Here is a 22438-nt window from a genome sequence, read left to right on the forward strand (position 1 = left end):
TGAAAATACACAATGCCTTCTGGGTAGCCCTTACTCCCAAGGGTGGTGCCCGAGAATCTCATTATTGAGGGCGATACAGCCCTTAAACTTGTCCCTCAACTTGACGTTCTGAGAATCGGGACAGCACGTGCACTTGGCGGGAGCGCGCAATTTTGAGATTGAAGGTTAAGGGAGGAATTGGAATTCACCCGAATACTTGTTAAATGGCTTTGTTCATCAAATGCTGGCAGCAAACCAGAGGAAAATTATAGTTTGAGAGAAAGAAATTCAGAAGTAATGTGATGTTTTTTAAACGTTTTTCCTGCCTCAAATACCCAAAGTTCTCGATCAGTTGGTTACAAAATCTGTCAGTTGCACTTTGGGACTATGACCTCTGGAGGGCGATGAATACCAATACTAAATAAGGCAGGTATAAGCCAGTACGTGTGTGTACCTATGTACGTGTGTGTCCACACACACACACACACACACACACACACATATATATATATATATATATATATATATATATATATATATATATATATATATATATGCACACTCACGTTTTTTTCTTTTCCTGGTTTATGCAAGTTTGACCTCTTTTTTTTCTTTTCTTTTTTTTTTTACAAATGTTTCTTTGTGCCTCTTGCGTCCAATTGGATAGTTGAAGCGCGACTATTTCATCTGTCCAATCGTGGTTGTCCGTACCGACCAATCAGACGATAGATGGCATTAGCTTCCTGTTTGGCCGAGGAAATAATCATTGGGTAAGTCGAGACTTTTATCCTAAAAAAGTAGAGGTGCAATTTTTTTTTTTTAAAGAAAAAAATGAACTACTGTAGCAAAACTACGCAGCCCTTGTAAACTGAGGATGTAAGAGTAAATATTTCCTCTCTCCATTCACTGCTGTGAGGAACAGGCCTTTAATATTCACCCAGTTTCTTTTTGTTACAACGGCGTAGTGCGGCCAGTTAGGCGGACGGAATTGTTAGCAGTACCTTTAGCCTACGCAGCAGTTCTCAATACAAGGAAACCGAAGCCAAAATATTGTCCACTCGCAGCTTTTATTGTTCTTCATTTCCACAAATATCCCTTTATTGACTCGTATTTTGCGCTTGACAAAGTCAGTTTTTCGAGGCGAAGACCATGGGAGGGATCAAACAGGAGCACGGCGATGGTTCACAGCCGCCCAAAGCTTCGCACTCAGCAGATCAACGGCCAGAGGAGGTTTGTGCAGCTGCGCTACACACTGGATTTCCTCTCTTGAAGAAGAAGCCCGCATGCCATATGACTGATTCGCTGAACATCATTTTCGGAATTTCATATTATTATAGCTGTCGTGTCAAAAGAAAAAAGAAAAAAGAAAGAAAAGGAATTGTCTACCATAATCTGATTCTGCCATATAAATCCCGTGCATTACAGTTTTACTTCCAAAGTTCAGGGCGAAGCAAAGGTTTCGGACAATTATTCTAGTATTGTCTTTAATTGTCGTGCCAGATTTCGCTTCAAACAAAAATTATTTTGGACACAGTTGTGATAATTACGAAACAACCAACTTAAAAACTTTGTCTCACAGCGTTACTCTACTTGAGAACGTACATCCGTGCGTATCTGCATATTATTACCGTTCAATCCAGAGAAAAGCATCTGCAAACAGATTTTGGTATTTTAACCCAACATTTAACCCAGTCTTATATTAAGATTAAACTCACATAAGAAACTATCAAAAGGTCTTATTACAGCATGTGTGGTCAGTGGACCAACACCAAAAATGCCTTTGTACATTTACCTTCTTATTTGCGCTCTTGTTAAATTCATATACTGTTAACATTAGTTTGCATGATGCAACTTGATGCAAGTGTTTTTATGCAGCAGTGTTGTTCTGTCTCTTCAGCCGAAGAAGAGAGGCTGGCCGAAGGGAAAGAAAAGAAAGAAGGTGTTGCCTAATGGTCCCAAGGCACCAGTGACAGGGTACGTCCGCTTTCTGAACGAACGTCGAGAGCACATGCGAGCCCGCTACCCGGATTTACCATTTCCAGAAATTACAAAGAGACTGGGAGCTGAGTGGACACGATTAGCCCAAAATGATAAACAGGTGGGCAACAGGTTACGTACGTGAACATTTAATCTTTATAGCTATGTTTGTTTTGTACGCAACATTGCTGTAAGCACTGGCTTGATGATGGTACTTTATTTCTAAGCCATTTGCAAAGTGAAATCGTGTCTTGGTTGTTTTGGCCGCTGGCAAGATGAAAAACATGATGCCCAGACTATTTTCAGAGGCAGCTTTATTCTGCTTGGTAGTTGTGAATTCTGTATGCACATAGACAAACAGAGCTTTCCCCTCTGTATATGTGTGCTTGTGCAGCGCTACCTTGATGAGGCAGAGCGGGAGAAGATGCAGTATGCCCAGGAGCTGAAGGAATATCAGCAGACTGAAGCCTATCAGATCACCAGCGCTAAGATACAGGACAAGAAGATGAGGAAAGGTGACATGTACATATAACATATACACTCTGTATCAATAATGTCAAAGTAGTGCATTGTTTTAGGTAGAAAGTTGACTCGGGTCAATAAACTGCATGTTCTTGTGCTAATCTACATCGTAAGTTTGTTTGGCTAACTGGTGTGCCAGTCGGCATGTTTCAGAGGCCCATAATGACAAACCAAAATATTGCTCAGCAGTGACAAATCAAATGTTTAATTACTCATTAGTTAATTAATTCTTCTCTCATTGACATGTTCATAAATTTGTCTCTCAGAAGACACTGCATCTGTCATCGTCAGCGCTAGTTCAGAATCATCTTTATCAAAGGTAAATAACTCATTTATGTCTTATTAAAAATAATTTACAGTCTCATTGTTAAATTAGACTAAGATATTGCCCATGTTCTTTAGGCGTCTGATCTCCCAAGCAGATTTGACATTCCCATCTTCACAGAGGAGTTCCTTGATCAGAACAAAGGTAACAAACACCCTTGGCCTACCTTCCTAAGATCCTAGACTGTGATGATTGTTTTGTGTCATATATGTATGATGGATCACTTACACACCACTGGTGTTTTGTTTGTGTGTTTGTTTTTATTTTAAGCCTGATTTTTGCCTCTTTGTGTTTTTAGCTCGAGAGGCCGAGTTGCGACGGCTTCGTAAGGCCAACATCGAGTTTGAAGAGCAGAACGCTGTCCTCCAGCGACACATTAAAGACATGTACACAGCTAAAGAGCGACTGGAGGCAGAACTGGGCATGGATGAAAAGAAAACCCAAGCTCTTCATCAGCATCTGCTGGCCATCAAACAAACTTTGATTGCCAGCCTGTCATCAGTTCCTCTGCCTGGTCAGTTGTCTGTATTAAACGTACAATAAATGCAAGTGGGAATTTAAAGTTCAATCTCTTGCAGTCTATCAAATGTTGAATTTTATCCTGCACCACTTTTTTTTTAAGAACTTTAAAATGTAGGCAGCTGGAAAAAAATCCACTTTATCTGAAACCCAGAAGAACATTCTGTATTTACTGTCTTAATGACAATAACCCATTTACACTTGAAGATGATGATGAAGCAATGTTGTCCTTGAACAGGGACTGGTGAGACAGCCTCTCCTGGGAATCTGGATTCCTACCTGACTCGTCTAAGTGGAGTCCTAGAAGAAAATCCCCATAAGCATCGGGCCCTGCTCGGCCAGCTGCGTGAAGTCCTCTCTCATGTAGACAGGTGACTGTATTCTGCCTGCCAGTCATTCATGTATGTGATGTATTTTTTCACATCACAATGGAAAGATAGGAGGTATTCCTCTTTGCTCAAACTGTCCAACTCTCTGTCTTTATTTGTTTATTCTGATAGCATCGTACACAATTTCATCTTTTGCTACAAAAAAGCACCTAAATGTGAGAACAGACTTTAAGGGAGCTTTTATTTTTTTGATTATGTGAATATAAATTATTGTTTTAAAGTGTTAAGACAATGCACAGTTCCTAAATGCTCTCTCAGATCTTTGTCTTTTGTGTACACGATTAAAAACATTTGCACATAGTACTGTAAAGAATCATTGGTTATCAGATCCTCCCAGACTAATTTCAAAATGGAATTATTGTCATACCGCTTTCTCAAACATAAACATGTGATCTTAAAAGGGTCTCCAATTTAGTTGCCATGCTCCAACATTCTTTTTACCTTTTTTTTCTAACCGCATGCTTTTTGTTTGTTTTGCCAGTGAGAAGTTATGAGAAGACTGCAGCTGGCAGGCCCACGTTCCTGATGGCCTTGGTGAGAGTCCAGCTAGTGCCATAAAACCTAGCTTGTGGATAACTCGCAGAGAGTTAAGGCAAGGGTACAATAATTCCAAAATACCTCACGCCAAGAGTTTGTGTCTACTGGCTGCTTCTCTCTGAACATGTGTATGTATTTGTGTATTCATGTAGTGAGAGTTTTTGTCAGTGTAAATCTGTATGGAGCAAATTGCGTTTACAGGTCTATTTTTTTTTTTTTTTTTATAAAACACCTTTTAATTTATCTTCTGAATTGCTTGTTTCAGTACATTTTGAGTTTTCTGTGGTTTTGAAAATTACTGCAGGCTGCATGTCTCCTGTAATTTGTCTCATTATTGTTTCTATATTAGGCAAGTTAATACAACCCAGTTATTTTTTTTGCTATTATTTCCATTTGGCATTTTTGGTGAGGTGTAGGTGAGTAGGTGGGTGCACCTATGGTTTTGTCATTCAGATTGTTTGCCAGAAAAGATGCTACATATTACAGGAGAGTATATTGATGGTGATAGGATGATAAACTGACACTCGTTGTCATGTCACATATTTTGAGAAGTGCATTTGTATTTCGTTTGTGACTTGTTCTTTAAACTGTAGTGACAATGTGTTTTACAAAGGTGTGGCGGTGTCTTTTTTTCTTTTTTATGTTTCCCATTTGCAGAAATCAAGACAGTGTCTTGTCACTGAACGTCCCAGAGTTCCAACCTTTACTTCTGTTTCGAACCTTTAGTGTGTAGTACTGGAACTAATTATGTGGTGGGAAAATGTGATGGAGGAAAGTGGGATGGTACCTTCTTAAAATTGTTAAATTCACTTGTATTATTATTATTATTATCATTATTATTATTATTATTATTATCATTATTATTATTATTATTCATGACGAACGACGGGGTATATTCATTCACATGTAGACCTACTTTGAAGTAGTGGAGTGAGTTACGAAGTGCGTCCAGCAGAGGGAGCTGTTTGTTCGCTTTGTTTCATTAGATCAGTTCCTTACGGACTTGACCATCAATCTGAACGGGGAAATAACCTGAGTTCAAATACATTTGTGTCGTGACGACGACGGTGGTCCATGGCTTTGCGATCAAAATTGTTGCTGCTGATAAATAAATACATGCTAAAGTTCCCAGTGCGTCTCTTGCTTATTTTCCGATGCTATGGGCTCCGTGACGTTTTTATCTACAAACACTACAGGCGACTCTTTAGATGCAGCTAGCGTGAGGTACCACGAGTGCAAACAACGAGATAAGTTTAAAAAAAAAAAAAAATCATGTGGTTTGAAGCTCCGCCCCTCAACCCGCCGCCGCCCTGACGTCCGCATCAGGCGCTGTCCACATCAGTGGTGGTGCTGAAGCTGAACAAGATGGCTGTGTGTTGGGGAGCAGCGAGCTGAGAGGCGGGGGGCGAGAACACTGTCAGATTTAGTCGTCATTGGGAATTTAGAAGAAAAAGACGCGAAGTGAAGACCGGCTCACCGACGTTCTCTTCCGCGGCCGTGTGAATTTTTGCCTTCCGTCCTTCGAGTCGAGAGCTCCCAGACCAGGCCGTGCCCGAAGAGGCGATACCAGGGTTTTTCCTCCGTCCAGCATCAACGACCCACCGACCTGCTGCATCCGGCTGCACACACGGTTTCAATCACGAAGGCTGAAGAAGCTGGAGCCAGTGCCATAGGAGAAGATAAGAGATGTCATTGTTGTGTGTTGGAGGTAAGATGGGGAGGGGAATTGGTCCGTTGCCTCGGCACGACTTGCCGTTTCCTTTTAAAATGCAGTAGTATACGAGGCTCATTGAGCCGTCATATAGTTCGCATTTTGCCTGCTAACTGGGGATTTACCTAAGAGAGTAACCAGCGAAATCTTTATAAGACAAATTTTGCATGAAAATGTTTCTTATTAAGGAAAACTTGATTGATTTCTTAAATTCAAACCTGGTGTTTCGCTATGATTCACATCAAAAAAAGCACTTCTACGTGCTGCCAATTTATTTTTGTTGAACTACACCCTCGCTTTTTCTCGTTATATGATAACCTGATAGAGCTACTGCCGGATCAATCGAAGGAGGAGGCGTTGCCACGGTTTCTGGCAGCTGCTGTCAAACATAGTATGGGCGAGAGTTGATCCACTTTCAGTTTCTCCTGTTTGACGGGAGGGCGAGCCTCCGGTGAGTTCGGTGTGAGGGGCAGCCCGTGACTGACAAGTCATCCCCGGTTCAGATGTTTTATATCGGGTTTCGTGCACATAGTTGCGGGAGGAAATAAAGGCGTGTTCAGCAGCTGATAGGGTTCGGATTTATCTCAGTCACGTGGTTATGATCCCTTCCTTCTTATGACGCCGACGGCAATATTGCTCTTTCTGCGAGTAATAAATTGTACCGTCGCATTTGTAATTGTACTCGTCCCATATGACAATATGACATATGGCTATGAAGTTGTCCCATGAAGTGCAACCAAACTTGTAGGAAAAGACTCAGGAGTAATGTTCCACAATTATAGGCGTGGAGCAGCAACAAACCCTCACAGTCGTGGAGGAAACACATTCAAGCTCACAAGTGCCGCTTGTTTTGATGAATAGAGAATATTCCAAGAGATTTGAATTAGAAGCTCCTGAAGTTCAAGGCTGCATTAAAAAAAAAAAATCATCTGTTTTATATCTTTTTTTAGGCTTTAAAAGTAAACTGTCTTCAAAGAAACCTGCTCAACATAACTGATGTAAACACAATGGGTATTTCTGGAAAAGCCCTGTGATTAATCAACCAATAATGTCAAAGTCTAAGCCTGACAGGGATTTTTTTTTTTTTTTTTTAAAGTGTCCCTTTTTAATTACCCATTTAACATTCACACTGCCTTTAGCAATGAGATGGTTTCACTGTGTCATGAATCTACTGTACTTGAAACACGGACCGTTATTCTTTTCGAACATCTGTTCATTTTAAGCGTGACATGAGAGAAAGTAAGAACTTCTGGGTCAAATTTTACATTTTAAAAAGAAAATCATGTCAGGGGCCTGTAAATCAATTTTTGGAGTAATACAGGAGCATAACACTCGGAAAAAAGGGAGTTAGGGATAATATTGCACCATGCATTGTTTTGGAGGAGTCAAGCCTCATTGGCTTCATCCAGAAAGGCTCTTGGCAATAGTTGGGCTTGAATGCTATATGGAGTGGCTGCATTGTTGTTGTTGTTGACACCTGTGCTGTTGCCATTGGCACGGATGTCAGCATTGAAATTCAGACTTGTTGGTGGTTCCTTTATGCCCTGAAGTGTTTGCTGGCACAAATCCCTCTGTGGTCTTTCAGGTCATTGGTTTTATGGCGCCTTTTAATATAGGCCGACAGCTATATGAATCGGGTTCTATTTTTGTCTATTTCTTTTTATATTGTGGTTGTGTGAAGAATAAGAAATATGTGTCATACGTTTAATTCTGTTCCCTTGTTGGCAGCGAGACACCATAACAGTAGGGGCGGAGCTTATCAGGATTTTATTGAAGCATATGTCTTTTATTGGGTTGTCCCGGTTTGTTTTGAAAGGTGCTACGAAGATAAAGTTAATTATTATTATTATTATTATTATTATTATTATTATTATTATTATTATTATTATTATTATTATTGTTTTATTAGTGCCGTGCCTCTGCCAAGTCAACTTTAACGTTGTACTGTGATCTGTCACAGTGCTAAATGTGGCTGTTGAAATGATTCACAGAGTGACAGAAGCTGAACCAGCAAACTCTTGCGCCCACTGTCACCTCACGTTGTCAGGTGCTATTTCACACAGTCTGACAGTAAAACAAAACCAGTGCTGGGGGATCTTTTTATCAGCTCTGTTTTCAAAAGAGAAGTATTTATGACCCCTCTGCAAAGCATTGTTACACACCACCCACAAATACAGCTGAGCCTGATATTTAGCTCATTTAGAATTACATTGTAATTGAAAACGCATTTTACCCATTGACATACTCAATTCAATTGCGACAGAAACTCTGCTGAGATTTGTTACAGGGGGAGAAAAAAAAACATGAAACGAAAGTCTGTTGTCCAAGGCTAAGACCAGAAGACAAACATTCTTTCAAAAGAAACGTGTCTCCACACTACCTGCACGTGTGCTCGTGTTTGGAGGATGCAGCAACACAATTTGTGTAAAAACAACAAGATTAACCCCATGATTGGCAGCTTGTATACTGGCTTGCCTACTACTTGGTCATGATCGGCTTTCCATGGTTACCACACTGTGAATTATAAAAAGTCACCAGTGTCCTGGTTCGCCATTAATAGGTGGCAATTTTAATTTTGAGCAAAATAAACCTTTAAATCTTAAAGGCCAGTGTGTTAAAGGGGGTTACGTGGGATGTTTGGAAGGTGAGGAAACCTGACTCAGCCATCCATCAGCGCGGGCTCAAGCAGAACAATGGCGAAACTATTGCTTTCAGACTTTGCATATCTATTTAGATCATTATGGAGAGAGAAGCAGACGGAGGAGAACAGAGAGCATTAACAATGCATTCACTGTAATTTTGAGGCACGCCACAGTGTGTTTGCTTCTGTGGCTTATTACCATTTCAAACGCAACGCTTCATTACTGTAAAAAGGGTTGCAGCAAGTCTGGAAGTGTTGAGCCACAAAAAAAGAAAGTGTTTTAATGGAAATATATGCAAAGTGCTGTGTTGCGCTCCTCAGTATACTGTACATCGAAGAGTAGGTGCCATAATGTCCTGTATATGTGTTTGGAACTTGTGCTTTAGCTGTTTCACTCTTTCCAAAGTATTTTGGCTTTGGAGGTAGGAGGTGTTGTTCGTTCAGTGGTTATCTGACATACTGCTGCCTTTATATGGTCTACAACAGTGGTTCTCAACTGGTGGAGTCTCAGGACCCACATTTTTTTCCTTATCATGATGTCACAACACAACTTTTATCCACAGATCTTACATTTATTCCACAAAAAAAAAAAAAAAACTAGCCACTTTCTCTTATGTCTAGTAAATAAATTATTGAAATTATTGAATTGGATTGTGTATCCTGCAAAATAAATGCCCAACATTTTCTCTATAAACATATATATATATACATATATATATATATATATATATGTTTATAGAGAAAATATTTATAGAGAAAATATATATATACATATACATATATATATATATTAAAATACCTCTTTTAAAAAAGGAGGAAACTGCCCACAAAGCCGTGCCCCAATCAAAATAGCTCCACAACCCACTTTTGGGTCATGACCCACCAGTTGAGAAACGCTGGTCTACAGCCAGTCTGCCCAGTCTGACCTGTGACCCCTGAGGCCCTCCACAACTGGATATTTTCTCTTTTCGAGACCATCTTCTGAAATGGCTTTGATGGTGCGAAAATCCCAGTGGATCCGCAACAGTTTGAGAATTGTTCAGATTTACACTCTTCTTTATGCCTCATTCTGATGCCCACTTCATTGATCTTTTTGCTGAGGACATTTTGTATTTAGTGTATTCAATGTATAACCAACACTGTGCGGTGGGTTTTTTTGTCTGTCCATGAAGTAATTGCAGTACTTCAAGCCCCTCCCCCTCCCTGCAAAATATCCATCCATCTGTTATTGAGTTGTTTGCATCATTTATTATTATTGGCCTTTTTTGCCACCTCTGCCTTTAGAATTGTCTCCTTACATTTAGCTCCCATCCTGAAAAGCTCAGACAAGAAAATCTTCCTCCCCCAGGATCCTAGATAAATTATTTGTGCAATTTGTGCCCAACAACTACAGAGGCATGCACTCAACATTTTGTGGGTTATGTGGGTTTCCAAAAAAAAAAAAATAGGACACACTCCTTTTTTTCTCCCCATCACCCTTCCCCTTGAGCTGTAACTGCAGTTAAATCTGGTGCCAGCGAGCTGAAAGAGTCCCCCACTCATCCCCCAACCCCCAACTCCTCTTGTACCCCCGTCCCCACCCACCCACCACCAATCCTGCTCCCCGCCATCCCTTCCAGGCACCCTCCCTCCCCACCCCCCGTCACACTGAAGTGGTTATTTTTAGTGTTGGGGATGCAGCTCGCTCTGCCCACATCCGGCTGCGAGGAGAGATTAATGGAGCACGAGAAAAAAGAGCTGCGAAGGGGAGCGCACGTGCACACTCGCCACATGGCAGGGGGAAGAGCTCCGCAGAGTGGGAGGCTGACGACTCGCGAGAGCGGTATAGGCGGCAGATGACTGGCTGTCTAAGGAGGGGACCAAGTGTGTCGTGTGAGAGGAAGAGGGCGCTGGCGAGGTGCATCTGTCATTTTTTTTCTCCCCTCTGTCTATTTCAGACAAAAAGGCGGCTCGTTGCGATAGCTCTTTTGTTAGGTGTGTGTGCGCGTTTGTGTGTGTGTGTGTGTGTGTGTGTGTGTGTGTGTGTGTGTGTGTGTGTGTGTGTAGTGAGTGCCTTGGGTTTTTGGGGAGTCGGAGGGGGGGTCTTCCTTCCCTCGGGGCAAGCCTGGCGCCTTGTCAGCAGCCAGAATTTCAGCAAGCAGGGGGAGCTTTTCACTTTGAAGTCGGCTCAGAAGCTGCATCAGGCAGGACACCTCCATGAATCACACAAATATTTCAGAGCTAAGCATTCTGTCATGGGTGGGGCTTGAGGGGCGGAGTGCTATTTTTGGAGGCAGTTCATCTGTGATGACTGTTGCACGTGCTGTACGAGATCGCTGATTCATTTATTTGCTTATGAGTTTTGCTGGATTCAACACCTCGTCATTTTCTAATTCAACATATATTTGACGTACAAAAGGTGTGTGTGTGTGTGTGTGTGTGTGTGTGTGTGTGTGTGTGTGTGTGTGTGTGTGTGAGATGAGAGCGCAGGGTTGCTTTCAACTTGCAAAGTACTGCGCGCTAGATCTTCCCAAATAAAAGGTGCTTTATAATACATAAAGATTGATCGATTGATGGGAGGAAATAGGCGGGGGTGAAGAGGCCCGGCTCTGAATATTATCAGCCAACTGCTGAATATGTGGATGCTGTGCAAGCGGCAGGGTGCCGGCTTGAATGAATAATGAAAAGACTCTTGACGTCACAGGATGTTTTTTTTTTGTTTGTTTTTTTCCCTTTAAGTCAGCTCGGTTCCTCCAGAAGTCCCTCTGTGGAGGCAATGCCTGCCAGATGCGGCAGAGTCCATAGTGCTGCCCCGGAGCCTCCCGTGGTCCACCAGACCGGGAGTCCGTACACATACAGTATCACACTATTCAGATACGATTAAAACATGTTACTCTCACCAGCACCATCGGTGTGTCCCCAAAGATCCCTGCAGTCTCTTCACTAAAATGGATGCAGTCCTTAATATTAAAACTTTGACGTATCATGCAGAGTCCAAGGCTGACCTCACTTAAGAAGAGACTGAGTGGGAGAGTAGAATGATAAAATCAGAACTGTCAAAAACTCATGCATGTCGTCTTCATAAGAATTAACCCTCTCATCCATCTTCTCTCTGTGCTTGCAGTGAAGAAAGGCAAGCTCGATGGACCACAAGGTGAGCTGTGACCCGTGCGCGTCATCCACTTGCTTTTTTTTGGGGGGGATGCCAAAATTAGGATGTTTTCCTGTAAACAGCAGCATGACTAACAATGTTTTTGCGCTTGCACTTTTTTTTTTGCAGAGAAATTTAACACGTACGTGACCCTGAAGGTGCAGAATGTTAAGAGCACGACCATCGCCGTGAGAGGCAGCCAGCCATGCTGGGAGCAGGACTTTATGTTGTGAGTGACGCCCCACCTGCTCCACCCTTTTCCCTCTACAATGTCTTTGTGGGGATTAAAAAATGTGATTTACGTGACTTGACTGTAACCGTGTCAAAAGTGTCAAAAGAAGTGTTTGGGCATTCACTTTCAAACTATCTGTAATTGTACTGTAGATGCTTGTAGTTGATTAGGAATATTTTCAAATGATAGATATTGAATGTGGCTACAGTTCAGTTACACAGGTGGAGACTGGAGAGAGTTTCAAAATGAACATTCTAATCAAGCTCCACTTTTTGAGGTAAACAGATGGGCAGTTGGGCAACTTGCCGCTTTGCAGAAACACAAACAGTGGCAGTGGGCGAGGCGCGAGGCCTGGAACCCATAGATTTACAATTCACTTCAGTGTAGCTATCAAATATTATCTGATGATCCACAATCTCTTGGTTAATGCCAAATGAGTTTAAACAGTTAAAAAAAAAATTTTTTTGACTCCTGTTCATAAATTTAGGATGACACAGTTCCAAAACTGTTCAAACTGGTAGATAAAAGCCCCACAACCCATGTATTAATAATGCTGTTTTCTCTCTCCGGGGGGCCGCGGTTGTTCAGCACACTGACTGTTGTGCAACAGGGTCCGCGGTGACATTTATCTGTCTATGATGGAGTTATTTTTGCCCTCCCACTTCCTGCCTGCCTCTCGTCTTTGAAGAGTGGGGGGGTAATGGGCATAGGGGGCAACGCAGCACCGGCACTGCAGAGTTCACACAGCCGGTGCAGAGGCTCTTTATGGGAAAGTGCTGAAAATCTCCCTCGTGGGCGTTGACCAAACACAGCTCAACACAGTTGTTTTTTTCCTTATGTACCAATCCGAGGCAATTCCATATCAAAGGTCGTCTTCTGCTTCTCCTCTTCAGGTTCACTTGACACAAGATGACGCACCGTTGGACGCCTGTCCACGACAGTCCGTCCCCTCCACAGTACGGCGCAGGCCGTTGCTGTGTGTGCAGTCTATGGGGGTGGGGGGTTGAGGGGCGTGGGGGGGCGGTGGAATAATGAGTGGTTCTTGTTCGTCATACAGTAACACAGACAGCCTCTCCCGCCGCCCTATATCTGTTCTCCCTCTCGCATCCTGCCAGTGGCCTCGTTGACAATCACCTGCTCTCCGCCTGCCCGTCTTCATGCAGAGTGACTCATTTCCCTCAGCAGATTGAATCGCAGCGCATATCCATCATCCCGGTTTAAGCTCCCGGTGGCGCATACTGCATTTCTGTGCGCGCCGCCATCTGTAGCACTACCCGGTCTCACTCACTCACTCTCTCTCTCCCTCTCACTCTCTCTGCATTATCTGACTTCTGTCTCCGCTTCCTTTCCCCCGACTAATTTCTCCCTGATCCGCCATCCGCGCCGCCCAGCGAAATAAACCGCCTGGATCTGGGCCTGACGGTGGAGGTGTGGAACAAAGGGCTGATCTGGGACACCATGGTGGGCACCTTATGGATACCCCTGCGCAGCATAAGGCAGTCCAACGAGGTACGCTGCCTCTCACCGACTCTCTGGTCCCACCAGGCACGAGCGCACACACACAAACATGCACGCTGAGTGATGAATGAGGCAATAATTAAAAGACCTCATCAACATGTGGGCTTTTTATAGTGCATCACACTACATGTTCGTTTAATGAAAGCTGTCACAGTGATGGAATGAGGCTGCATCTTAATTTTGTGTGTGCTATTTCCACATTACGTGTAACATTAGTAGGTAGGAGGCAACATGGAGAGCGAGAGCAAGACAAATAAACTCTTTCTCGCCAAACCGAGGCATTTATCCTCCTGCAGTGAGTTCCTATGAGGGTCCCTATGTCTCTTCGGGAAACCTGTGTAATTAGCCCTCTGTTTGCAGCTTCCTGTAAAAATGCTGAGTTTTAGTTTCCTGCTGGGTCTGATGCTTTGCCGCTCTTTCCGTCTTGTGGGAAGGGATTGAGAAGTGGGGGGCCAAGAGGGTGGAGCCAGCACATGGCGTTGCCCCGATCTGGGAGGCTGCACCCTTTGCGATGTCACAAAGGGATTATTTTGGACGTTTTTAGCACATTCCCTTTGAAAAGCAGGCCCCGTAAAAAAGAGGAATGGGCTTTTCTCATGTGCGTGCAGTTCCCTGACATGCGGCTGAGTCAAGATAGCCTAAAAAAAAAAAAACAGTGGCAAAGGGAATTTTGCCCAACGTGGCCCCTTTAAGTCTTGTTTTGCCGTCCCAATTTCATTCTGTCGTTCTTCCCAGGAGGGCCCGGGCCAGTGGCTGACGCTGGACTCCAATGCCATTATGGCTGAGAATGAGATCTGTGGAACCAAAGACCCGACCTTTCACCGGCTGCTGCTCGACACCCGCTTTGAACTGCCACTAGGTTCGGCTTTCATTTCAAACACGAAGACGAGAGGTGTTTACTCGAATTATGTCAGTGTGCACTGAGTTTGGGGTGTTTGCATCGTGTGCCGCAGATATCCCGGAGGAGGAGGCCAGATACTGGGCCAAGAAACTTGAACAACTGAACGCCATGAAAGATCAAGATGTAAGATTACAATTTCCAGTTCCCCCTCTTCCCCCTGCTGTTTGTCTTTCCAACCTCTCTCTTTCATCTTCCACATTCTATAATTACAATACACAGCTGTCAATGAAAGTGATTAATTAGTTATTTTCACTATCGTCTTCTTTGTGCCTTCAGTATGCCTATCAAGAAGAACAGGAGCGACCTCTCCATGCGCCAACAACACAGTGCTGTAAGTTGGCGCCACTTTGTTTTTCTCCTTGGCCTGGAGCCCCCCCACATTCTCCTCACCCCTCTTCGCTCTGTCACACACACTCATGGCAAGAACGCGAACAGACATGTGGCAGAAATGATGCTAATGGACGAGGCCACGCATGGAGGGAGAGAAAGCCAATATGACAAACCATGCGAGCAGGCTCATGTAAACACCAGAGTGACGTGTACTGTAGGTGATAGCTGTGTGACCGATGCCAGCCAACACGCTGGAGTTGACAGACTGACACCGCTGTCTGTCTGGTGATGATAACACAGGGAGCGTTTGGACTAAAGCGTGCAGAGTGTGAGTCTGTGGACCGGTCGGTTGTTTCTCATCCCCGTTGCTTGTGTGAGTGTGTCTGTGCGAGCGAACTCCATGTTACTTAGCAGCGGCAAGGCCGCATGCACAAAAGCTGATTTTGTTCCACAGCTCTGCGGCAACCTTGTGCATTTCTACACTCACGCATATGTCCAGACACACTGAGGAAAACCTCTGCAGAAATTAACCATCTTTTATTCATTGTGTCAAAGAAAGAAGTGTTTCTTAGAGCTCTGAATATTCTAATGTTGTTATAATGATGTTTACTTGGTCCTGCAACCAGCACATATGTTTAATTTGGGGCCCAAATCGTATTAATTCTTGTTTTTTATTTCATTATTATAAATTTATTGTGTGGGGTTTTTTGCAGGTAATTGGAGTTTGTGGGGAGATCAGCAAAGTAAGTGTTTTTCATCCACTTCTGCACATTGCCTTCAATTGTCTAGTCTCCATGTCTAATCTTATTTCCTGATTTTGTAGTTGACTTTTTTCTTTACACTGTTATGCTCCACACATCTTGTCACAATGCCAATATTGAATTGAGCAATGCCAAAAGAAATTGGATATCTTCCCCACCTTCTTCACTATACTAACGCTTAGAAGAAAAAACAGCTATTTTGTGAGAATCCCAAAGATATATTTGTAGTTTTGTTTGTTATTTCATCATTCAGCATTTTTCTTCTTTTTCAACATTTTCTTTCATTGACGCCAAAATGATCATCTCACAATGATACGATTACATTTTTTGAACCTTTAAAAAGTTTTGAAAAAACAATAACCAGCTCTGTGCCGTTTGATTCACCGTGTCACCGTGCGGCCAGACGAGGACCCGGACAGCGCCGTGGACGACAGGGACAGCGACTACCGCAGCGAGACCAGTAACAGTATCCCGCCCCCCTTCTACACCACGTCCCAGCCCAATGCCTCCATGCACCAGTACCCCATGAGGAACCAGCACTACGGGCAGTACAGTGACGAAATCCACGACATGGACTACGACCACAGAGCCATGAGGTAACAGCTGCAGCCGCGGTTGAAGAGCCGCCAGCTTTCCTTTGCCCATCAGTTTGGCCACGACAGTCGACGGGGGAGAAGGCAGATGTTTTGTTTTGGCTTAAGTACAATCGAGGAACAAGCACCAAAGTCCTGAGAGAGTCTCAGTCCCCTGCTTCCTTGTTGTGTTTCTCTGTATTTTCATGGTAACATGTCCCACTGTGCTCTCCCCCTCTAGAGAATGACCCTCGCCTCAGTTGTATACAAGCACGCTGAGGCGTACAGTTCTTGTATACAGGTCATGTATAAAGAAGGCTGTTGTGGTCGTTGTACATGTGTGCATGTGTGCGTGCGTGCGGGCGTGAGTGTGCGTGCGTGCGTGCGTGCGTGCGTACTTGCATCTTTGTGTGCACGTTGAGCGTGTGAGCAATCATAAACCCCATGTGACCTGAGGGAAAAATGAAGAACCGGACGTGACGTGTTTCTCAGCAGTTTTAGACCCGGAACCTTGCAAGTCATGCGCTACGTAGACAAATGATAGAATACTTGTATGAACTCAGGTGGTTTAAAGTGATTTTTTTCACTTTACCACGTCTATATGCAAAGACTTAAAGGATAGGTTCACATTTTGCCAAGTCTGTTCATAAGCCACGCTTCTTACAGTTAGTCGATTTAAAGATGCAGGTTGCGGAAATAGAATCTAATCAAGTCTAGTTCATTATCTCCTTCTTTGCCGCTTGTCAGAATTTAAGTGACATTATTCGGTTTTCAGGTACAACGCTTTGGAACTTTTTTGTTCTTCCAAACGCCCCCAAAAAAAGGCCAAATGAAAAAGACAAAAGAAAGAGAAGCAGAAACACTCCAATTCAAATTAATTTGTCTAGATTATTAGATATTGTAAGAGCAGAGTTTAAGACAAATTATGACAACTTTTTAAAAAAAAGAAAAAAAAAGTGTCCTCCCAACACCTCCCCCTTCCCAGTCAGCCTGGTAAAAATGCAAACCTATCCTTTGTCCCCTGGCGGTGCCGCAGATGCTCGGTGTGATCAGAGCTTCTCTTCCAACAGATTTGTGACTGAGCTCGACTGACGCTCCTCTTCCACCTCTTCCCTCCATTCCTCCCTCCCTCCCTCCTCCCCCACCTCTACCCCTCCTGCTCCTCCGACCAGACCCTATGATAGTTTAGACTCGGCCACCAACGGGCGCAGCGATATCGACTCAGGCTCGGGCTCGAGCCGCCGCACCAGTCGTCAGTATTCTCTAGACAGTAGGCACTCGCTGTCCGATAGGTGGGTCTCTGTACCTCCTCTCTGACTCCTCCTCCTCCTCTTCTTCCTCCTCCTGCTCCGGCCTGTGACTCCGTCTCGCTGTGACGTCAGTGGTGGACTTGTCCCGTCCTCCTCGCTCGCTGTGCTTGCATTGTGCATGCGCTCCTGCCCTCTCTCTGTATTTGTACACTATAATATTTCCCGCTGAAGAAACAAACAAACAAACAAACAACATCTGGTCCTACTGTCTGTATTTTTACTGTGGTCCTGATGAACACTAACAAATGAGTTCCCCTCCAAATGGTGTGCCATACTCACCACCACCAAAGGTGGTGGTGAGTATGTGGGTGCGCGGTTGAAGTTTGGGCAACTGTGTGTATGTGTGTGTGTGTGTGCTCTTTTATAACAAGCCAAGACAATAAAGTCAGTCGTTGTATAACAGCACGTGCGTGTGTGCGCGTGTGCTCGTGTGTCTTGGCGACAGGCTGCTATTAAGTCTCATCCTGTGTACAAGACTCGAGCTCTTGTCTTGTTGCGGGTTGTCACACACTTGATAATTACACACAATTTCCATCTTGCTCGTGAGACAGCAGCAGGTCACGTTCGGTCCAGCCGTGGGGACCTACAGCAACAGCGAGACATTAGACGTTGTCTTTAGTCTTCATCACTGCCGTCTGTCGTTCCTTGTGTTAGATGAGATCAGAGTTGTGCGACAATTCTGCCTTTGCCGTTCATAATGTCGATTTAGTCTTTAATGATTTTTTAATATCTTCCTCATAGTCAAGTCATAATGAAGTGTTCTCCCTCCAGCCAACGAACTGCTACTAATTATGAAGATATGGGTGTAAACAAAAGTGGCACAAACACAGTGTCTGTGCGTTTTGGAAAGAGCTTTGTTTTCTTCACATTTGTCTCAAGCTCGAACTTCGATGAGGTTTGCCTGTTTTGTCAGTGTGACAAAATAGCCAAACCAGCTAGCCACGCTGCCTTTGGTTCCAGTAGGCGTACCTGTGTGCGTTTGAGTGTTTCTGTCAATCTGCTTGTGCATCAGTGACATAGTCCTGATCCTCCTTGAGATAACCCGCACCACACTATTTGGTGCCGAATGTAAAAGTTCAACACACAACACATTTCTACCTGATATAATTTGAACATATAGCACACTTTTTCACATTGAGCTCATTTTCCTCACTTACATTTAGACTTATCATTTTGTCATTTCATTTTCATTTATATTCAATACTTCAAATCAATATATGATACTTCTTTTGTATTTTAAATGTGAAGAAAAGTAGCTACACGTGAGAAAAATCTCAGGAAATTCAGCCAAATGTGAGAAAAGAGCACAAAGTGTTCAAAAAGCAGTTAGACACGTGTAGTTGAACTTTTACATTTGGCACCGGATACCGCACCTCTCCTGCCCTGAGTTTTCTCACTAGCTAGCATAAAAGTCGAACCTGTTGCCATTCAGTATCACCTATCCATCACTTATCAGTGTCACCTTTCCCGGGCCCCCGACACAAGTTCCCGGATGTGTAGCCCCCACAAAACCCTCACCGTTGATGGTGGGACCCGCCTAAGTTGTGCTTTCGAACCTGCTTGTGTCCTCGTGTGACGGCTGTCTGTCTTCCCCCTCTCCCCTCCCCTTCCACACCTCAGCCCCTCTGACAGCCGCTACGCCTCGTCGGGCGAGCTGAGCCGGGGGAGCTCCCAGCTCAGCGAGGAGTTTGTCCCCGGGGACGGCGAGAGCCTGCGGGGTTCGGAGTTCTACGACGAGAACGACTCGTACCACTCCTGCCACTCCTCCGTCAGCTACGGCAAGGAGGAGGAGGACTCCCCGGGCTGGGATGGCGAGGACCCTCAGGACATGTACAGCGACGAGGGAGGCTACCTCAAAGACGGAGGCGAGGAGGGGGCGCTGTACGCCAGCGAGGAAGGCGACCTCTACCGGGAGGACGGCGAGTACAACTATGAAGACGAGGAGGACATGCCGTATGAGGAAGACGAGGACATGTATCCTCTGGACGGGACGGTCAGCGAGGACCAGGAGCCGCCGTACACCCCGACGCCTACCAGCAACGTTCCTACCATGGTCCCGCCCCCTGACAGCCTGTCCGCCGCCAGGCCGCCGCTGGAGAAGCAGCCGTCGTTGCACCAGCAGCGGCCGGCCGGTGACCAGCTCCCGCCGCCGGCCCCCCAGGAGGACGTCATGCCGCCGTTCGGCGCGGAAGCCACCGTCAAGCCGCCGTTCAAGCCCGCGCAGGCGGATCGCTCCGCGACCTCCTCGCCGACCCGTATGACAACGCCGCCGCTTTCAGCCCAAGAGTCCAAACCCCTGGAGCCTCTGCAGGAGTCTGAGGCGCTGCCGGAGGAGCCGAAACTCCCTGAGCCGAGCCTCCCAGCGGAGAGCGTCCCCCCGGCTGTCGAGGAGAAACCGGAGGAGCCTCCGCCGCCGCCGCCGCCGGTGTCCAGGTTAACACTCAATACACACAATCACCTTCCGACACACAAAGAGCGAGAGTCAGGTGGCAATTAACGATAGTTTCTTTAGTTTTTATTTATTCATTCATTTATTTATTTATTTATTTGCCATTAGACGCTGAAATGGCGCTAATTAGGGTCACTGATCTTTCAAAGCAAACAGGCCTTGGAGAAAGTAGAAAGTAGTCTTGTCAATAAAACTGCAGGTTACTTCCACGACCCTGTTTCTCTGAGCAGCAGGTGTGCCGACGTCTCACTGTGGGTCAGGCCACAGTGAGACGTCTGAAGCGCTGCGAGAAAGCAGAACTCGAGGTTCGGGAGTAACTCGGGTCATCTCAGTTGGAGGTGTCTCACCAAGCTTTATGTCAGTATAAGGTACTACGATGAAACACTGCAGCAAATGTGCTAGGACTCACTCCTTCATGTTGCTCTTTTGAAGCTCAGGGCCTCTGATTACTGTGGTTTGTGTCTTTCTTTCCTGGAGAGAAGGAACTGTAGCTCACCTGGGCGGCTCTCACTGACCGCTGTCTCCTGAACTGTCGCTCTGCTGTAGCTTCCCAAAGAGGGAGATCATGGAACCCGGTCCCGCCAGAGCTAAAGCCAACTGGCTCCGACTTTTTAGCAGAGTGCGACTACAGCTGCAAGAGGTACTGCCTGTGTCTTTGTGAGTCAAACGTGCGCCTCTTGTGTGCACACAGGTGTGCTTTTTTTTTGCAGCTCGTAGCCATTCTGGGTAAATGCCTGAGCCGGTGGTTTAATTCTGCTTTTAAGCCGTCGTGAGCGTGGCAGCTGGCTGAAGTGTCCCACCAGTCCCTGCATGTCTTCCTGCTCTTTATTTTCATTTTGTTTATTTACTCATTTATCTGTCTGTCCAGTCATGTTTTCCTTGTTGTTTTGCGGCTGATGCTGTGGATTCAAGTCTTCAGCTTTTGTTCGCTCCCCTGTGCTGTGTGTCACCGCCGTGTGATTATTTTTCTTTTCAGTTGTTTGCCATCGTCATAGCGCGATTTTGCATGTTGTCCAGTCTGACCACCCATGGCCGGAGCGGGCGCTCAGGTGGGTGTGGCCGGCCGTATGTTTTTGTTTGGTTTTATTTTATTCTATTTATTTATTTTGATCGAGTTAAGTTGCAGTTTCATTCCCATGTCATCCTTTGAAGCCGGCCGACTGACAAAGAACATGTCTTTCCACGACACAGCAGATTGAATTAGAAGAAGGAGCGTGCGGACAGCCATCTGGCTCTCATCCGCTTCTGCTATGAGTCTCACACACAGAGAGACGGAAAGGCCACAGTTTCTCAGAAAGACATTGTTCAGCTCCATCGCTCTCTTTCCTCACTCCACGCTTCTCTTCCCGCTCTGCCCGTTTGTCATCCGTGCACGTCCGCAATCATCGTGGTTGACCGTAAAAGTCAGAACGAAAGCCTCCCTTTTCCAAGAAACTCCTTCACGTGTCTGTCAGTTGTTTTCTTTTTCCGATCCCATCTCTCTCCTACGCCCTCTCCTGCTTTTTGTCTCTCTTTCTCATCAACTCTTCTTCCTCCCCACCACCGCAGGCCAGAGGAGAAAGTGTCGGCATCGCCTCTCTGCTCTTATCAGCAGGGTCAGTAAACATGACGCCGCTTCAAAATCCATGAGTGCCATTTCGACATCTTAATTGATCTTTTTTGAGTGGGTTTCCCACCGGAGATTACAACTGATTTTTTTGTTTGTTTTGTTTTGTTTTTTCATCTCCAGGATGGGTGGTGCTCTTTACAGCATCGACAGCATGCCAGACCTCAGGAAGAGGAAAGCGATGCCCCTGGTCAGAGATCTGGTGAGTCTCTGCGCGGATCTGCTTAAGTGTCCCAATGACTAAGCTTCTCATATCCTGCTGTCCGTCAGTTCGATCTACAGTTGGCTAACTCATAAGAGCAAGTCCCCGCTCTGCTCGGCCCTTTGTATGTGGAAATTGCTTTTTTTTTCTCGTTTGTTATTATTTTCTCCTTGTCCGTGTATTTTAGGCCACTGTTCAATCACCTTTGGTAGTCGGAAATGGATTTCCCTGCTCTCTTACAAGAAAGACCAAACAGTGTTTGTGTTAAGAGTGTCTGAAAATTATTGATGGGATCTTTTTTTTAATCAAATCGCTAAACTTTAAGTTTACTTTCCTAGAATTTCCCTATATTAAGAGGCTGTATAACCACATTAAACACATGATACACACAACTGCATCATTTCTCAGCATCTCCTGGGCCTTTCTTAATCTCCACACTCTTCTCTACCCCAACCCCCATTTACCATCATGTTCCCCTCTGCCTGCTCTCATCTGTTCACTGCATTGCCCTAGGCTATGGTGAGTAAATCTCTTTGCTTTTTAAAACTTCTTGCCTTCCTTTTCTTTAATTTCCCACCCGTAAGTCGTGGCATCACCTGTAGGCTATTCAGGGCAGCACGGCTTGCCCAGACACCTTTTCTCAAAGTCCCCATGTGATTTTCATAAAGATTTTTGCAGCTGAAAAAGACTGACCAGTCTGTTGTTGTTCTGTCCAGTCTTTGGTTCAGAACTCCAGGAAAGCCGGCATCACGTCGGCTCTGACGTCCAGCACCCTACACAACGAAGAACTGGTTGGTTCCTCGTCTTTGTAAACTCACGTCTTAGAC

General features: G+C 44.9%; 2 protein-coding genes across 11 annotated transcripts in view; both read left to right on the forward strand.

Annotated features, from left to right (window-relative positions):
• The first annotated feature begins 623 nt into the window (after positions 1–623).
• Positions 624–5376, forward strand: hmg20b (high mobility group 20B). 4 transcript variants are annotated; one of them, XM_076039490.1, is made up of 9 exons: positions 624–749; positions 1107–1209; positions 1877–2077; positions 2351–2471; positions 2748–2797; positions 2881–2947; positions 3102–3317; positions 3561–3693; positions 4193–5376. In XM_076039490.1, the coding sequence occupies exons 1-9, from the start codon at positions 709–711 to the stop codon at positions 4203–4205; spliced, it is 945 nt and encodes a 314-aa protein (XP_075895605.1). In that variant the 5' UTR covers positions 624–708; the 3' UTR covers positions 4206–5376. The 4 variants fall into 4 exon arrangements, with proteins under 4 accessions (XP_075895605.1, XP_075895604.1, XP_075895606.1 ...); XM_076039489.1 differs by having other exon boundaries at positions 625–749; positions 2745–2797; XM_076039491.1 differs by having other exon boundaries at positions 641–749; positions 1111–1209; positions 2745–2797.
• A 177-nt stretch (positions 5377–5553) lies between these two features.
• unc13a (unc-13 homolog A (C. elegans)) overlaps positions 5554–22438 on the forward strand; it is a 40359-nt gene continuing 23474 nt past the window's right edge. For 2 of the 7 annotated variants that reach the window (XM_076039473.1, XM_076039474.1), the window contains exons 1-15: positions 5554–5956; positions 11704–11733; positions 11860–11959; positions 13354–13471; positions 14216–14339; positions 14434–14504; positions 14658–14712; positions 15425–15454; positions 15876–16068; positions 17217–17336; positions 18975–19787; positions 20350–20443; positions 21352–21398; positions 21533–21611; positions 22328–22402. In XM_076039473.1, the coding sequence (XP_075895588.1) occupies positions 5935–5956; positions 11704–11733; positions 11860–11959; positions 13354–13471; positions 14216–14339; positions 14434–14504; positions 14658–14712; positions 15425–15454; positions 15876–16068; positions 17217–17336; positions 18975–19787; positions 20350–20443; positions 21352–21398; positions 21533–21611; positions 22328–22402 (1971 nt within the window). In that variant the 5' untranslated portion in view covers positions 5554–5934. The remainder of the gene's footprint in view (positions 5957–11703; positions 11734–11859; positions 11960–13353; positions 13472–14215; positions 14340–14433; positions 14505–14657; positions 14713–15424; positions 15455–15875; positions 16069–17216; positions 17337–18974; positions 19788–20349; positions 20444–21351; positions 21399–21532; positions 21612–22327; positions 22403–22438) is intronic. The other 5 variants (XM_076039475.1, XM_076039476.1, XM_076039477.1 and 2 more) reach the window with 3 other exon arrangements.

The sequence above is a fragment of the Nelusetta ayraudi genome, unplaced genomic scaffold (assembly GCF_046127955.1).
Source record: "Nelusetta ayraudi isolate G7.1 ecotype Tasmania unplaced genomic scaffold, CSIRO-AGI_Nayr_v1 ptg000059l, whole genome shotgun sequence".
Classification (NCBI taxonomy): domain Eukaryota; kingdom Metazoa; phylum Chordata; class Actinopteri; order Tetraodontiformes; family Monacanthidae; genus Nelusetta; species Nelusetta ayraudi.

What these genes read in the sequence shown, in the direction of transcription:
- hmg20b (XM_076039489.1), top strand. Translation starts at nt 709, where the DNA reads ATGGCATTAGCTTCCTGTTTGGCCGAGGAAATAATCATTGG. An exon ending in GCCGAGGAAATAATCATTGG is followed by an intron (nt 750 to 1,106) that starts GTAAGTCGAGAC and finishes CGCTTGACAAAG; the next exon opens with TCAGTTTTTCGAGGCGAAGA. An exon ending in TAGCCCAAAATGATAAACAG is followed by an intron (nt 2,078 to 2,350) that starts GTGGGCAACAGG and finishes GTGCTTGTGCAG; the next exon opens with CGCTACCTTGATGAGGCAGA.